Genomic DNA, 18,833 nt, shown 5'->3' with positions numbered 1-18,833 from the left:
CGCCCGTGGAGGCTGCTGAGCCTGAAGCGCCAGCGGGGCGACGCGGTGGTTTTTCCCCGGCGTCCGTGCACCGCCGCCGGCTTGATACAGCTTCAGCAGCAGCAGCGGCGGTGCTCTGTTGTAGGAAGCCCTTCAATGACAGCGGCGCGCTCTCATATTTTGCGAATGTATAAACTATATCTTAAATGATGGCTATGTGTCTAATATGGCTGTCGCTTATCAATGACTTCGTGACAGCCATATTAGACACATCGCCATAATTTAAGATATGCATTCGCAAATATGAGAGCTCTGTCATTGAAGTGGGTGGTGGCAGCATTAGTAACAGTAGCGATTTTTATTGTTTTGTCATGACCAAACATAATCCCAACATAGATAGGAGGTGTACTGTATGTCAAATGTCGGTCATGTGGTGGAAGTGTTTAGTACAGTCACACAACAGAACACCGCTGTAGAGTACAGTCACACAACAGAACACCGCTGGTTCGACCAGCGCTTTTGCCGCGTCTCTCTTTGCGCGAGGGCGTGTGCTAGTGGATTGATTGATTGGCCGTGTGGCCAATCAGAGAAACGCTGAACGAAAAGCTGAACACAAGTTGGTTGCCTTTAATATTCACGCGGCCCGGCCGGATTAACGACCGGGCCGTCCGGGCCGCGGCCCATGGGCCTCTAGTGATGAGGGGCCTCCAAAAAAAAATAAAAAATTTACATTTTTTATTTTTATTATTTTTGAGGCCCCTCGTCACTAGAGGCCCCAATTTTTTTTTATTTTTTTTTAACTTTAATTTTTTATTTTTTTGAAGGCCCCTCGTCACTAGAGGCCTTTTGGAGGCCCCTCGCCACAAGAGGCCCCAAATTAGTATTATTATTTTTTAAACTTTTATTTAAAAATTTTTTGGAGGCCCCTCGTCACTCGAAGCCTTTTGGAGGTCCCTCGTCACTAGAGGCCCCAAATATTTGTTTTTATTTTTTTCTTATTTTGGAGATCGATGTCATACTGTGACACTGAAATGAAAACATATTTCATCAACTAAAATATTTAGTCAACAAAAATATTTCATCAACTAAAATATACAGTACGTCACACCCTGCCGTCTGCAAGTGGCTAATCTTGAGTATTTTTTCTCCTCTTCATAAGAGTTTGAGGTTTTCCGTTTGAGGTAAAAACAGCAATAAAAAGTCAAAACTTGCATCTCCACATCCCAGCCCAGATGCCTGAATACTTTTACCAACGGATTTCCAGTTCCGCGTTCGCGTTCTGCGCTCTGATTGGCCACTGACGTTTCTGGTAGCGCCAATCGTGTGACGCCTCTTTCTTTCACCGGTTAAGCTTAGGCACTCTTTCGAAGTTGGTTAAGGTTAGAGTTTGTCTTAGAGCAGGGCGATAGAACAGGGGTTCCCAAACTTTTCAGGCCGGGGCCCAGAAAATAAGGCGTCAGAGAGCCGCGGCCCAATGCACATCGTCTGTTTTTTTTTTTTTTTTTTTTTTTGCCAGGCGACCGATTTTTTAAGCCAAATATCACTTCAATCCTATTAAGTTAGTTCAAGTTAGTTATTCATTTATATGTGCTATTTAAGAGAGGGCTAACTTGTTGCAAAATAATAATGATAATAATAATAGCCTCATTAAAATACTATTGTTGCTTCGGTTGTTTTCAGCGTTTTATGTGCATAATCTGTTATTTAGTTTGAAATGTTCGTTGAAATAAGTAGATTTTTCGTTTTTGTTTATTTATTAAGTTAATATAAAACCATATAGTCACATTTTAGAATACAATAGAATAGAATTTTAGAATACAACTAGAAACACTGTCCTGGCCTGCTTCTAAGTTCAGTGGCCTGACAAAAAAAAATTTAAATAAAAAAATAAAAAATAAAAAAATAAAAAATAAAAAAAATGTTTTTTTTTTTATTTTATTTTTTATTTTTTTTGTTTTTTTCAAATCGTCTCGCGGCCCATCCGTGGCTTCTCGCGGCCCACCTTTGGGTCGCGACCCCGACTTTGGGAACCACTGCGATAGAACACCAGCCCTGATTCCATACTCTAACCTTAACCAACTTCGAAAAAAATTTATACATTTTTTTATACATACAGACAGACAGACAGACAGACATACATACATATAGCCCCTCCCCACCGTATGTAATGTCTATATTCTCTCCCCACCGTTTGTATATTTCTCTCCCACCCACCCACCCCCTCCTAATGTACAGTCCCCTCCCCATCATATGTATATACTCTCTGTCAGGATCTATGGGTAACAGTACTGTATATTTGCATATCATATATGTCACAAATGTAACAGTACTATATACCTGTATGTCATGTATGTCCCTATGCCATAAATGTCATGATGTCATATATGTTGTGCATGTCATATATGTCACTATGAATTGAAAATGGGGGACCCTGATGTAAACAAGACAAACGTCTTTCTCTGGTCTGCATCCCCTTAACAATTGTGTGTATTGAGCCGTACTGTATTATTTGTACCCATTCTGCAATCTGTTAAATACAATTTTCATTCATTCATTCATTCACAGACAGTAACACAGGACAAAAACACATTTCAACCCCCTCCCTTCCCTAATTATAATTTAAATTGACATTCACGTAAAAGTAAGCTTACTATTCTAATATTATATTCTTGTCTCCAAAGTGTGTGCATGTTTTTTTTCTTCCTGGGGATGGCGCCATCCCCCCATCTGAACATGATGTGTTTCTTTTCTCTTCTTGATTGATTGATTGAAAACTTTATTAACAGATTGTAGAATGGGTACAGTACAGTACAGCTCAATAATTGTTAAGGGGATGCAGACCAGAGAAAGACTTTCGTCTTGTTTACATCAGGGTCCCCCATTTTCAATTCATCATAACATATATGACATACATGACATACAGATAGACAGTACTGCTACATCTATACATTTATGACATACCAGATTTGCAAATACAGTACTGTTTGTGATACGAAAAGAGTCCAGAAAAGAGAGTATATACATTTGACGTAGAAACTGAACATTGGAGGAGGTTGGGTAGGTGGGGTGGGGTTGGGGGGGTGGGGGGGACTGTACATTGGAGGTGGTTCGGTGGGTGGGAGGGGTGGGTGGGTGCGGGACACTGTACAACTGTACAAGCAAAACTGTACATTGGAATATTGACAAAACCATACTTGGTCATTTACTGTACATTGGAGGGGGTTGTGTTAGGACATTTACAGGGGCCAGTTTCGAATTGCAGTCTCCCGTAGGTGTTCTTTGAGAGTGTTTTTGAAAGTGGGTAGTGATTAGGGATGGGTACCGAATTCGGTACTTTTGAGGCACCGAACCGAAACACGTCGGTACTACCGAGTATCGAATCAAGTGAGAAACCGAAAAAATAAATAAAAAAAAAGATTTTTCATTATTTATTTTTTTTACATTATTTTTTATTTTTTTTTACTTTTTTTTTTCATGTCAACGTTCACACGCACAATGTATGCTTACCTAGGATTTGACTTGATTCAACAACAAAGCAGTCGGAGCAATGACAAGCCGAAAACTGTCGAAATTGTAGTTATTTGAAGTTTGGATTTTTTTTTTTACGACTGAGGTAGGTAAATTAAATTTCTTGAGACTAAAGTACCGAAAAAAGGTACCGTTGGGTACCGGTATCGATTCACAGGTACCGGTACCGGTATCGGTTCAAATGTACCCATCCCTAGTAGTGATTCACATTCCTTTACAGCTTTGGGTAGGGCGTTCCACATTGATGTGACATAATTGCAAAACGTGTTTAGTCCCTTGTTTGAGCCGAATCTGGGTTTAACATGATTTGTGGAGCTCCCTCTGGTGTTGTGATCGTGGTATTCACTGACCTTTGGGAAGTATTTTGACATGTACATGGGTACCTTGGTCGTGTAGTGTATCTTGTAGACCAGGCCCATTGCAAGTTGCTGTACTCTGTCGTCTACTCTAAGCCATCCTAGGTTGTCAAAGTGGGCAGGGGTGATCAAAGTCCTTTTAGCTTGGCCCTCAGAGCCCACCACTTCTGTGACATATAAATAAAACCACTTCTGTGACACTGTGCGTGCGTGCACGTGTATGTGTGTGTGGGGGGGCCTGCACAAGAATCTGGCCCAGGGGCCTCTGAAGTCTTAATCTGGCCTTGCGTGTACCGCATGAGTGTGTGTTTGCTCATGTTAAAGTGGCTGCTAGTGTGCAAGCGTGTACAGCGTGCGTGTCGTGTGTGTGCTCATTTGTGCTTGTGTGTGAAGAGTTCAGTGTTCTGTGGCACTCAGTGTTCAGTGTTCAAGGCTCTGATGGCCTGGGGGAAGAAGCTGAGCCGCTGGAACAGGCTGTTATTGGGGTGATGAGGGTCTTTCATTATTCTGCAGGCTCTGGATTTGCACCTCTTGTTGTATAGAACCTGCAGGGGAGGTAGTGCAATACCCGTGGTACGCTCGGCTGAGCGCACCACTCTCTGTAGGGCCTTCTTGTCCTGTGCCGTGCTGTTTCCATACCAGGCAGTGATGTTTCCAGTCAGGATGCTCTCTACAGCTCCAGAGTAGAAGGACTGGCTGGAGTATCTTCCCAGATATTCTGAACTTCCTTAACTGTCTCAGGTGGTAGAGGCGCTGCTTCGCCTTTTTTACGACTGTGTCTATGTGTGTTGACCATGTCAGATCCTCTGAGATGTGGACCCCCAGGTACTTAAAGCTGCTCACCCTGTCCACGGTAGCCCCGTTTATCCTCAGTGGTGTGTGTGTCTCCTGCTGTCCTCTCCTATAATCCACGATCAGCTCCTTGGTTTTACCAATGTTCAGGAGCAGGCTGTTGTCCTGGCACCAGCGTTCCAGTACCTCAACCTCCTCCCGGTAGGCCTTCTCGTCGTTGTCCGAGATCAGCCCCACCACCACTGTGTCGTCTGCAAACTTCACTATGGAGTTGGAGCTGAACTTGGCCACACAATCGTGTGTGTAGAGTGAGTACAGCAGGGGGCTCAGAACACAGCCCTGGGGGGACCCGATGCTCAAGGTGATGGTGTTGGAGGTCTGACCCCCCACCCTGACCGCCTGGGGTCTTTCACTCAGAAAGTCCAGTACCCAGGCGCTCAGAGCGGAGCTCAGACCCAGCTCGATCAGCTTGTCCACCAGTCTGGTGGGGACTATGGTGTTGAACGCTGAGCTGTAGTCAATGAACAACAGTCTCACATAGCCCCCCTTCTGGCGGTCAAGGTGAGAGAGGGTGCTGTGCAGTACCTGGGAGACCGCGTCGTCAGTGGACCTGTTTGTCCTGTATGCAAATTGCATAGGGTCCATATCACTGGGGAGGGAGGCACAAATGTGATCCTTGACCAGCCTCTCGAAACATTTCATGACCACAGAGGTGAGTGCCACCGGTCTGTAGTCATTGAGACATGTTGGGGAGGGTTTCTTCGGTACAGGGATGATGGTAGACATCTTGAAGCAGGCAGGGACCACTGACAGCGTGAGACCGCGGGTCCATGAGCGTTTTTTGTTCACTCTTGTTGTGTTGCAGCGCAGGGCACTTCAGTAATGGCTCTACTGCTGACAGCCTTATCAACAGTGCTGCACTTCCTGGTTTAATAGCACAGTCTGGTGCGCAGAGATATATATCTGTATGTCGCTCATGCATGTCTTAAATGTCATGATTAGATTAGTTTAGATGATTCGATTAGATTCTTATATCTGTATGTTGTGTATGTCATAAATGTCATGAATTGAAAATGGGGGACCCTGATGTAAACAAGACGAAAGTCTTTCTCTGGTCTGCATCCCCTTAACACTTTGAGCGCCACGCCGAGTTTTCCTTTTTACCCGCTGAATGCCACCATCGGCGCCAATGTTAACGTTAATATCGCCTAATCTATGTTTTAAATTATGGCTATGTGTCTAATCTGCCCATCGCATTATCAAAGACTATTTTCCAGTCAGTGCTGTGTAGTGGAATAATTGTGATCGCATATCAATTAATATGCTTGCTATATACACCTATAGAATACATTGGCCTTAAGCAAACAATACTGTGTCTGCCTTCGTGACATCTTGACGTCCTGTTTTATCATGTGACCTCGACACGACCACAGGGTCTGACTTCGTTACATCCTTTGACAATGTACCACATCTGGGACCTATATGTTTACAATTCGTATGACACCTCAAATGAGATAAGCCTTTGATATACAACTAAATACTGTGTCCATAATGACCGCACGACCCATTGTAATGTCTGTGACCAAGGTCTGTTTTATATTCACATGCTAAAGCACATAATGTCTTTTGTTCCTATGATGTGAGATATGTACCAAGAGGTCAGACCCATGACGATTTTCATTGCGACACAAGGCAGACACTTGACCTTCTTACAATCTCTGCCAGGCAGCATAAGCTTTCACATTTGGGCCACCTTTCACTTCCTGAAAACACACACACATAGACACACACACATAGAGACACACACATAAACACACACACACAGACACGCACACACATGCACACACATGCATGTGCACGACAATTGACCCTTATGCGATCTCTGGCAAACAGGGACTTCCTCTATGAAACTAACTGACTACAAGTGTTTTACGGCATGTCAACTGTCTCAAGTTCACAGGTCAAGTGATGTTGCAAGACAATGCAACACCTCACTTCCTGAAAACACACACACACCCACGCCCACGCATATGTAAGCACACACACATAGCCGTGCACACACGCACATACATACACAAGCACACACATGCACGTGTAAGCATAACACACACACACACACACTTTCACTTCCTGAAGTCACACTCTCACACACACACACACTGACGGGGAGGGCTATATAATCTCCTGAATTCCATCTATCAGTACACATGTTGGCATCTTGTATTGCTTACTGTCAGTATGTGTCCAGTCATGTGTGACTGCCCAAATAAAACGAACAAACGTATTTGTTTTGTAGTTTTCATCTTTCTTTCAACAGCTCTCTTGCTATCATAGATATTTTTCCATTACAACTTGGCGTACGAACAAGGATACACTGTCGCTGGATTCAGACGGGACCGGCCGAACGGAGGTGCAAGCAGGCCTGCCAAATCTCTACCTCGACACCAAAGCCTGTCCGAGAAGAGGGATTCACTCATCCGCACGACCGGGCCGTCTGACAACAGCGCACTTGTATCGAACCAGAGGACACCCCTTTTGAAGCCTCGACCCCCGGGTGAGCTGTTGAAATTCAGATCTTACTAAAAACATTCAAATTTTTTTGGGTGGATAATAATCTAACCTAATAAATGCTCTATGTTCCTATTTTATAATCTTTTAAACACGCACTAACCTCACCACTGAGGAGGGGTGCCGTCTTGCTGGAATCTCATTATCTCACAAAGATTCCCGCTGGGGGAGTGAAGTTTACCAGGGTGGGGTATCCCACAGTTTTCAAGGTGTTGTGTAAAAAACAACAACCAGTTGATATTACGCTGTCAAGGTTTTGTGTAAACAAAGATAACCAGTTGAGATTGCAGTTTTCAAGGTTTTGTATAAAAACAACAACCAGTTGATGTTGCAGTTTCAAGGTTTTATGTAAACAACCAGTTGATATTACAGTTTTCAAGGTTTTGTATAAACAACAACCAGTTGATATTGTAGTTTTCAAGGTTTTTATGTAAACAACCAGTTGATATTGCTAAAAGTTTTTTCTGAAGTTTGTACTAAAAACGAAATTTCAGAGGTCGCGGTCAGAACAAATTGTTTCCTGACAGAAGCCGACAGTTTTTCGCTGACGTTTGTTACTAGAACCAAATTTCAGACTCAGATAGACGTATCTGTTTAAAGTATCCGTGTACACGAAGAATTGGCTTTTGCACAAGTACGTGGCAAAAGTTGGGTAAAGATGCTTAAAACTCCTCCAGTGGAACCCTGTGCGACAAGAGGTGTTCATTCCTTATTGGTCAAAGAAATGTGGTTTTCCAGCAAACGGCTCTTTCTCGTTAAATCAGATTGACACACCAGACATAAAATTACAAATTGATGAAAGGAGGTGACAAAGTAATGACAAACAAAAAATTTGGACTCAAATACAGACATAAAAACTAATTAAAGAATTGTTTGTTTCTCTCATGGTGAGACTATCTGCAGATAGATTAAACATCGCTGGCGTTACAATTTGTGTTCTTATCATGGTGTTGTTGTCACTGATATAATGCTGTATGCTTTTTATCTTTGGATTATTTTATTTTCTTGCTTACTCTGCGGTTTTATTGTGTTTTGTTTCTGTTTCCTATCTAGTCTTTTTTGAAACAAAATTTGCTATAAAGGGCACATGAATATTTTCAGAATTTACACATAGCTAATAATTTAATTTACGGACGGGCGCAAAATAAATTATGACCGAAAATCAAACCAAACAGACGGGCCCATTCCTCTGTGACGTATGTGGAAGAACAGACCCCGGCTGTGAGCAAGGACCCACAGAAACCGAGTTAAAATTAAGAAGAAAAAACGCGCAATTAAAACGAGAGTTATCTGACAGAACCCGCGAGTTCATGGACATCGATGACGAACACTGGGAAGTTTTGGACATGTTGTCACAGGTACTCCTCCGGTTAACGGGAGAACAACAAGCCTACTAAAACAGATATACATCATTGTCAAAGTGACAGACACTACGTTTAAACACTCCGTTTTCAACATCCACATATCAGACAAGGCGCTTGGTATAAAGAACACGTAATTATGTCAGAATTGGCAGTCAAAGCCATCACAGATAGAACAGTAAAACGTGATGAATGGAAATCATTAAGAGATTTTATAAATGCTAACAAAAAACTAGGATACGTACACCACTGTTTTGGGACAAATTCCGGAATTGAAACCATTAGACTCTCATGTGACATGACACTGGTTGCCCTATCAATCCTGAAGAAATAAATTAGAATTAACAGCCGACGGTACATTCAAATCCCTGTACTTTTCTCTCTCTCACTGCCTCTAGCGGAGCCGGGTCTCGGCGCCTTGTCCTCCCTAACTCGACCCTCACAACCTGGCCTGCATTCCGATGACACGGTGCAAGAAACGCAGCAGCAAGGAGCTGAGGCCCTCGACCCTCAGCACCCCAGCCCCCGACCCCGATAACATGCTGGGCCTGAGGATCGACCACATGTGGCGTGAGAAGGGCAGGGTGACCAGGTGGACGGGCGCGGTCCTGGAACACTACACTATGGACAACAGTTGCCTCTACATTATCAAGTACGACAACCTCGACTGCGTCTGTGGCATCGAACTGTTCAAAGACAAGCGCGTGTCCGACCTGCGGGTGTTGGCAGAGAAAGTCCTGAACAATAAGATCAAGGCACCCCCCGGCGCAGAGGAACTGGTGGGGCAGGCCGTAGAACACTTCTTTGAGGAGGAGGACGGGGAAAAGAACGCATGGAGGGGTATGGTCCTGTCCCGTGCCCCCGTCATGACGCACTGCTATTACATCACCTACAAGAACGACCCCGTACTCTATATGTTTGAACTCTGGGATGACTACAGGGACGGAGACCTCCACATCCTGCCCGAGTCAGAGATCAAGCACTTGATGCCGGGGAACAGGAAGACGGACGAGGAGACAGCGAGTCTGGTGGCGAAACGAGTGCAGTATACCACAGACGAGGGCCAACAGAGAACCGGCCGGGTGATCTGTCAGGTCCCCGCCACGCCCGACGTGTATTACATCAAATACGACAACGACTTCCACATTTACGTCTACGAACTAGTACCCAACCCCGCTCCTGGTGACATAACCCCACGGGTGACATTCCTGCCTGATGAGGAAAACACTCTCCCACGCAGTCCAGACGAGAAAAGAAAAGATGAAGATTCTCCACCACAACCGAGAGTACCCACAAGGAAAAGACGGCGAGGCTCCCAGAAAACAAAGATTTGATAACCAAAGACTGTGGCCTGCCAAGGGTGGATTTCGTGGGGACAACAGAACATTTCGCTTGCCATGCCGGAGTGGGGGTCCGAGGGATGGATGGGACAGACGCACCGAGATCCGGCCTCCATCCACACAGGGAAGTAAAGCACACACACACACGTCCGGCTGAAGTAGAGAACAGCTTGTTAAATGGTTATAGCCTCTAAAACAACAAAGGCGCCTGATACAGTAGTAAATCGACACCGGCTGACTGACGCTACGCTTACCCATATTATTGTTTGATACATGACAATGTTTGAAAATGTCTTACGAAATAGTTATACAATCACTATATGATTTCATAAAGGTCATAGTATTTCCTTTACAATATCACTATACAATCTATAAATGATTTAGAGTTCTCTTCCCGAAAAAGAGGTATTTTCTGTCTCCTATAAACCGGTTATGCTGTCGCTCTCCCGGGTCGTCTGGCTTGGGGCCCCAGCCAGGGGATCGGGGGGTGAGAGGCCACATAATGCAGGAGGGCGGGACATAGAACTTAGGAGACCACAAATATTTGTTCTGAAACATATCCTTTGAGTTTTATTTACCAACACCCGTATATATATATATATGTTATTGAAGCTATATACAAACTGACATTTTGACCGTTTATCAGGGGTGACCATAGCTTTCCCCACTCCAATCCCACCCGGCCAGAGGTTTTTCCTGGGCCCATGTGGACGAGGGGCCAGCGGCAACACAGACAGTGACCACGACCGGAGGCTGCAAACCTTTCTGACCACACCACCAGCCTGTCCGGCGTGAGACGAGAGAAGCAGACTGGCACACATCCCCCTCAACACGCTGAGTGTGGTGTCCTATACACACACGCACACCCCGCCCCGACCCAGGCGGACATCCCCCGCTGATTGTTGTGCCCCCCCCACTCTCTCTTTCTCTCTCTCTCTAAACGAACACTGAACAATTTTCTCTGATAACGCGCGTTGAACAATTGGCTCACTCTCTGAACGCTGCCACGGAGCCTGGACACTTCGCCCGTGTTTTTCTCTATAGCTCTTTCTCTCTCTCGCCTACCCATTCAGAGGAAACATGCAAGGATGAAGTGGACGACCGCGGCTCCTGTTACACACAACTGTCATTGCTGATTTACTACTGCTGAGTTTTTTTTTTTTTTTTTTTTTTTTTTTTTACACAATGTATATTCTATTTCAAATTAGTTTGACGGCGCTTTTAATTGTCCGTTTCGCATTGTTATTTTTTTATATACAGAGCATTGCTTGGCTGCTGAGCCACTTATAAAAAGGGTGAAGTAATTGTCATACAATATGCATTCGAACCGTGCCTTAGTTGTCATGTTTTTGATTCCCATTTGAATTTGGTGAAATTTAGCTTTGTTTCAGATAAACATTTGCCTTTTATTTTGATTAAATTTGATTATTATTTTACTCCACTTACCTATCAACTTTGATTATTATTTTACTCCACTTACCTATTAGATTTGATATGAACAACTTTTACGCCACTTACCTATTAAATTTGATATGAATAACTTTTCCTTATTTTTTATCTTTAGATCCTCAGACCTTGCATGCCCCATTTGCCTTTACTTTAATTACCTCTTACAGTTCTGTGTGACTGCTAATTTCTGTTTAGAGGCAATGTTTGGAGTCGATACGATTTGTAGAGACCTTTTGTTCTACGTACTGTTTTGTATTTCTGTATGCCTATAGTGTTTTTTGTATTTTACTAGCTATTTCCCTGCCACAACATTCTACCTCATACTTACCTCATTTTTTTACGGGCCGTGTTTGATACGATTTATCTTTAGATATTAGACTATGTTTGATTGCATTTGTCTTTATATGCTGTAGTTTGAATTTTGATTTTTTTTTCCGCTGCTATACTCACTCGGATTCGATGTTGTGTTCTAGGCATATTAATTCATATTGCGATCAAAAGGGTGAAATTGTAGTGGAATAATTGTGATCGCATATCAATTAATATGCTTGCTATATACACCTATAGAATACATTGGCCTTAAGCAAACAATACTGTGTCTGCCTTCGTGACATCTTGACGTCCTGTTTTATCATGTGACCTCGACACGACCACAGGGTCTGACTTCGTTACATCCTTTGACAATGTACCACATCTGGGACCTATATGTTTACAATTCGTATGACACCTCAAATGAGATAAGCCTTTGATATACAACTAAATACTGTGTCCATAATGACCGCACGACCCATTGTAATGTCTGTGACCAAGGTCTGTTTTATATTCACATGCTAAAGCACATAATGTCTTTTGTTCCTATGATGTGAGATATGTACCAAGAGGTCAGACCCATGACGATTTTCATTGCGACACAAGGCAGACACTTGACCTTCTTACAATCTCTGCCAGGCAGCATAAGCTTTCACATTTGGGCCACCTTTCACTTCCTGAAAACACACACACATAGACACACACACATAGAGACACACACATAAACACACACACACAGACACGCACACACATGCACACACATGCATGTGCACGACAATTGACCCTTATGCGATCTCTGGCAAACAGGGACTTCCTCTATGAAACTAACTGACTACAAGTGTTTTACGGCATGTCAACTGTCTCAAGTTCACAGGTCAAGTGATGTTGCAAGACAATGCAACACCTCACTTCCTGAAAACACACACACACCCACGCCCACGCATATGTAAGCACACACACATAGCCGTGCACACACGCACATACATACACAAGCACACACATGCACGTGTAAGCATAACACACACACACACACACTTTCACTTCCTGAAGTCACACTCTCACACACACACACACTGACGGGGAGGGCTATATAATCTCCTGAATTCCATCTATCAGTACACATGTTGGCATCTTGTATTGCTTACTGTCAGTATGTGTCCAGTCATGTGTGACTGCCCAAATAAAACGAACAAACGTATTTGTTTTGTAGTTTTCATCTTTCTTTCAACAGCTCTCTTGCTATCATAGATATTTTTCCATTACAGCTGTCAAGGCAGATTGGTTTTTTATCGCGTCATTTCCGTTTCAGAGCATTTAGAAAAGCCCCAGTTTTGAAATAAAAAACAGCCCATTCTGGGGCATTCTATGAAAATCGTCTTTTACTGGAATATTCCACAACGTTGATATTTGTCTGCCTTTTTATGAATCGTTTTCAAATAAACGCTAGATGATCAATATTATACGTGCACGCAAGCACATTCTGGCCGCGCACGGATAATAGCTGTGTTGATTTCCTCTTGGACTTTTACAGTGAAACCGAAAGAGGACATTTCACAAAACAGCTTATAACTTCATCAAACTTACTCTGATTATCCTAACACTGATAACATAGAGTCCTTACCTGACATCAGATGGTATCCAACTGGTATATTCCAATTCCTGATCACCATTCGAAAAAATCGATAAGTGTATAGATCCAACGCGATACAGTAGAACTCCATGATCCGCGGGGCTCAGAGGATCCAGAATGAACTCTGATAACCCCGGCTGCATCAGTGGACTGGAAAATGTGGAGTACCGGATTTTTTTCCCCATTCATTTTCATTGAGTCCATTCCAAAATCCCTTATGTCATCTGGGAGACGACAGGGGGCGCTTTTTTCCACAATGATCGCCGGCGCCGCTCGGCTATACTCGGGTAGGCTCGGGTGATGCAATATGATTTCAGATCGCTAAAAAAATAAAAATAAAAAAAAATCCGAGAAATCTCGTGAGTGGCTTTCAACCACCTATTAATAAACCCGAGTATTCTCGTGTGTGGCACGGAAAGTGTTAACAATTGTGTGTATTGAGCCGTACTGTATTGTACCCATTTTGCAATCTGTTAATTAAAATGTTCAATCAGTATATTTGTTATTTATTTTTGGTATAGTGCTTAACAAGCATCATTTAATGTTGCCCAGTTGTGGCCTGTTGAGGGGCAATACATATCAAAAGTTCCAAAACATCTATTGTGTTTGTATTTGTATGATCCACTAAACATAGTAATTATAATATCTACATACATGGCATTTGATTGGAGGCTAGTCTCACTTTGTCCCACAGCAACATTAAAATAGTTTAGATTTGTGTATGTTGTTTATGTAAAAAAATATATATCTTGAAAGTAACGCAATAGTTACTTTCTGAAGTAACTAGTTACTTTTATAATTTGTAACTGAGTAAGTAATTTAGTTACTTTTTGGAAGAAGTAACTAGTAACTGTAACTAGTTACTTTTTAAAAGTAACTTGCCCAACACTGCACACAACACACATCGTATCCCCAATATATATATAGTGAATAAACACACAGTTTGTAACAAAAAACAGTCCCCCACCAGGAGGGACCTTTTATTTAGTAACAAAAAATTATATGTTGGGGAGGGGAAGGGGACAGGGGCAAACAGGGGAGTCACTAGCGGCGCCTGCCCCGTGCAGCGCGGTGCTTGCCCCCACGGGGAGCCGACCCGGAGGAACGGTTCTGGGGAGCCTGGTCACGTCGATCCCTACCGTCACCTCCGGGCGTGGGCCGGCTGGCTGCGGCGGACGAGGCACTCCCTCCACTCCTGGCCTTTTTCACCGAAGGTCCAGTAGCGGCGACGGTGGTGGCGGAGGCAACGGTCGCGGTCCTCTGCCGGCGTTGCTTTTTTCGGCCATCACCGGTGGCATCGGGTCGGGGGAAATGGGGTTGGAGCACAGAGCGCTCCTCCTCCATCTCTCTGCAGGCTGCCGTCATCTGCTGCATGGCCGACCCAAACAGCCCAGCATCGGAGAGGGGGCCATGAGCAGGGGAATCCTCTTCTGTTCCGGCACCCGCGCTTGCTCCGGCCAAAGGTGGCGCTGGGATAGAGTGGCCAGGGCGCGCTCCTTCCCGGCGGCTATCGCCTGCAGCTGGGTAAGGTGCAGGATGGCTCCAGCCGCCTGGGCGTGAAGATATTGTTGATGGTCATCCAATACCGACCGGCCTGCCATCATCCCCGACATGTAGCGTGCTAGCTGCGCGATGTTAGAAGTCGCAGCTAGGCTCTGAGTTGCGGCGATGTACGCCTGGTCACTCCAATTAGCCATCAGCCTAGCCGATTTCCCTTGGGGAACCGGCTTACGCAACGGCTCCCACACCATTTCGGGACAAAGTATGGATGCCATCGGGCTATCAAGCCGAGGCACCCCGTCCTTTAGCCCCTGGACCAAACCTGCCACCTGCGTGACTGGCACGTAGACGGGGATAAGGGAGATTACCTGTCCCTGTTTCACGTAGGCCTCCATTGACGGGAAGAATGGGCAGACAACGCCCGTCTCTCTCACAGGACGACGTTGCCAGAGATGACCTATCATGTCATCAGGAACAGGTGCAGGCAGAGGCTGCGGCAACACCATGCCATTAGCGGCTGCGACGGCCGCCATGAGCTCGGGGAACAAGGCAAGCAACTCCCCTTGTGTACCTCCCTCCACGTCACTCACGTCCCTCACGTACGGGAGGCTGCCATGTCGGGCGCCACCATCCGACGTGGCAGATAGCTGGGCATCTTGTCTCAGGGTCAGAGGTTCTAACCCAACACCAGAGAACAAGGAGACGCAACACTCCCTGCCACACCCAGAGGGGGAGAATGATACGTCTCCACTGGGGCATCGAACAAGAGCGCTCTCGCCCCCTCCATGTGATCCTCAGTCTCCATCGGTGGGAGCGAGCAGAGGCAAAGAGGCGAAGAGTCTGCGTCGCAAATCCCCAGCCACCAGAGGAGCTGTCGGCCTATCGGCCGACTGTCCACTGGCGGGGGAACCAGGGCCGGAACCAGGACATCTCACGGGAGATGGCGGCTCAACGGCCCCTTGGAGAGGCAAACTCACCACCGGGCACCGCCCGGGCGTATCCGACTGCCACGACCGCGGAGTCAGAGACGCCCCATGACGAACGGAGGAAGCGGCAATGGAGAAGCGCTGGTGAAGGGTGACGTTGTGAGCGTCCGAACCCTCCGAAGGTGCAGACATTATGTCTTAGCTTTTCTCGTTTTCTCGCAAGAGAGAGAAAAATAAGATACAATGTCCACGTAGCTCCTTTCCAACAACTATTTCGGCACTAAACTCAAGTGGTGTATACAGACACTTGTCGGTGGTGAAAATAGGGAAGGAGCTGTTAGTATGGCCACGTCCCCACTTATGTAGAGGAGCAGATGTGGGTGTGGCCAGGCGGATGGGTGTGTACATGTGGAGACATTTTATTCAGAATTAGATTGAAAGGGATAAGGTTAAGGTACGAGCAGAGCGTAAGCTATACGATAATATAACTGAATAAGCTCATTTTGGAAACAGGTGACACAAAAGATAACCAAGAAAACAAACATACTTGTATATCACTTACAGCTACAGAATACACAGCTAAGCTATCTATGGCTACTTTGTTTATTATTAGGCCTACATGTATTATCAATTTTACATGGGCTTAATTGCAGGCAGGCTACATATTGTGTTATTAAATGGACACTATGTAGTTTTTGGTGACATCTAGTGGTGAAACTGAATGTACCATAGACTTGTATTAACCCCAAAAAGAGCGTGCTCCATTCACAAACGGAAAGGCCCTGTGCCCTTTTCAGCCTTTGAGCACATGCCCCTCTAAAGTCCTGTGCACGTCCCTGCTCCTACCTGTAGTTCTAATGTTGTGGCCACTACCTGTAGTTCTAATGTTGTGGCCACTACCTGTAGTTCTAATGTTGTGGCCACTACCTGTAGTTCTAATGTTGTGGCCACTACCTGTAGTTATAATGTTGTGGCCACTACCTGTAGTTATAATGGTTTTTTTTTATCCACTTTTTCTCCCCGTTTTTCTATTTTTCTCCCATCCAAATTTCATATTTCCAATTCTTCCCTCCCCTGTCTTGAACGTTGCTAGACTATGCCTCCCACTGGTCGGCTGTAGTGAGGATAGAAGCCTTGCATCACGTGTCCCCTCCGGTACACGAGGAGGCAGCCTGTCACATCTTTTTACCGCAGCAGCTCGAACTCTCAATGACGAGGAGTAACGCATGGGAGGCTCACGCTGCCCCCGATACTTCCTGTTTCCGCCGCCCCGGCGTCACCCAATCGACCTGTAGGAGTCGCTGTCCACAACGTCCAATACCCACCCACCGGCTTTCCCACCCTCTAACACTGCCAATTGTGTTAGTATGACGGCCGGCCAAGCCAGTAACAACGTCGAGAGCTGGGCTCTGTAGTTATAATGTTGTAGCAGCCTACTTGTAGTTTTAGTGCTGTGACTCCTAGCCTCCTTCCTGTAGTTCTAATGTTGTGGCCCCTACCTGTAGTTCTAATGTTGTGACTCCTACCTACACATAGTAGCTTACTACAAAAATCTAGGGGTCCGTAAAGACGAATTCAAGCTGGAAATGGTAACAACAGATGAGGTACTCAAAAAACTGAGCGCCCTCCAACCTAACAAGGCCACTGGCCATGACAACATCCCCTCCAAATTCCTCAGAGACTCAGCAGCCGCCATCACCCCAGTCATCACACACATAATAAACCTCTCCATAAAACAGGGACACGTCCCCAAGGACTTCAAAATTGCAAGTGTGACCCCTCTGCACAAAAAGGGCAGCAAATTAGACCCAGGCAACTACCGCCCTGTTTCTATTCTTACCTCCATCTCGAAAGTCATGAAAAAAATTGTCTACAAACAGGTCGAAAAGTACCTAGCAGAAAAAAATCTAATCTACGAATTCCAATCCGGCTTCAGAACATCCCACTCCACTGACACATGCCTTCTCTATTTGAACGACCACATCAAACAAGAGGTGGATGCGGGCAAATACTGCGGCATGGTCATGCTGGACCTACAAAAGGCATTCGACACTGTCAATCACTCCATTCTGATTGACAAGCTAAAAGCAATTGGTTTTATCTTTATCTTTATCTTTATTACGGATCCCCATTAGTCATCACCGCAGCAACAACTAGTCTTCCTGGGGTCCACACACAACAAAAACAGTACATACATACATAACATTATAATAGCATACATTTAAAAATATATTCCAATATTCCTACATATACAAATAATTCCAAATAGTATTACAGTACAAAAAACAGAGTATCAGATCACAGAAAATACAATAAAAGGGATTAAACTATCAGACAGTCATATCTTTACAGTGTAAACTACAGTATCTGTGTTTTTCTTTAATGTAAACTAATTTCTTTTTCTCTCAATGCTCTTTTCAAATTCTTTTTAAAACTTATCTTACTGGTTATCTGAGTAAGATGTACTGGCAGTTTATTCCAATATGACATGGCTCTATATAACACAGTTTTCTTTGCTGCATTGGTTTTTGGTAGTAGCAGTGTGAACGTTTCCCAACAGGCATGCCTAGTATTATACTTATGTCGATCATGTGTACATGTTAGCTGTGAATACAAACACGAACGTTAGGTTATGACTATAACCAAGTTCTGTTAGTAGTGGTGACGCTCGGTGTCACTCATGCACTGTCCTCGCACGTGCATGCGCACTGAATAAAAGACCACAATGTACCTTTATATCCCAATATTTGTCTGACCACACCCCTATCAGTTTACCCATATAAGCAGGGGTGGGGCCACCCCCTCGCCTCCTTCCCAAGCTTTCACCACAAGGCGAGATCAAGGGCTGCAGCGGCGTCGGACGCCGAGTGTCACCACTACTAACAGAACTTGGTTATAGTCATAACCTAATGTTCTGTATCGTAGTGGCTCTCGCTCGGCGTCACTCATGCACAAGGGAGGCCGAGCGAGAGCCATCGGCCGACAAATACACCCCGCTGAAGGCCCCCCACAACCATCAGATCAGGGAGGACCGAGCCCCCCCGACCCCCCCTAATGGAGGGCACCCCCCCTATTGGAGGTTCCCGGGAGGGCGA

The 18,833-nt window shown here is 44.9% G+C and overlaps 2 protein-coding genes across 2 annotated transcripts in view; one reads left to right on the top strand and one right to left on the bottom strand.

Moving 5' to 3' along the window:
* The window catches only part of cpne7 (copine VII), a gene marked incomplete at both ends in the record, with an annotated part of 210,175 nt that overhangs the window by 168,510 nt on the left and 22,832 nt on the right, over positions 1-18,833 (bottom strand). The gene's annotated exons all lie outside the window — the stretch shown is intronic.
* On the top strand, positions 9,046-9,918 carry LOC311247269 (spindlin-1-like; the record flags this gene model as incomplete). The annotated part of the gene is made up of 1 exon (XM_084337629.1): positions 9,046-9,918. The coding sequence occupies one exon, from the start codon at positions 9,046-9,048 to the stop codon at positions 9,916-9,918; it is 873 nt and encodes a 290-aa protein (XP_084193755.1).

Source organism: Notolepis coatsorum (genome assembly GCF_963971535.1).
Source record: "Notolepis coatsorum genome assembly, chromosome: 20".
Lineage (NCBI taxonomy): Eukaryota > Metazoa > Chordata > Actinopteri > Aulopiformes > Paralepididae > Notolepis > Notolepis coatsorum.
This window is presented reverse-complemented; position numbering and strand designations above follow the sequence as displayed.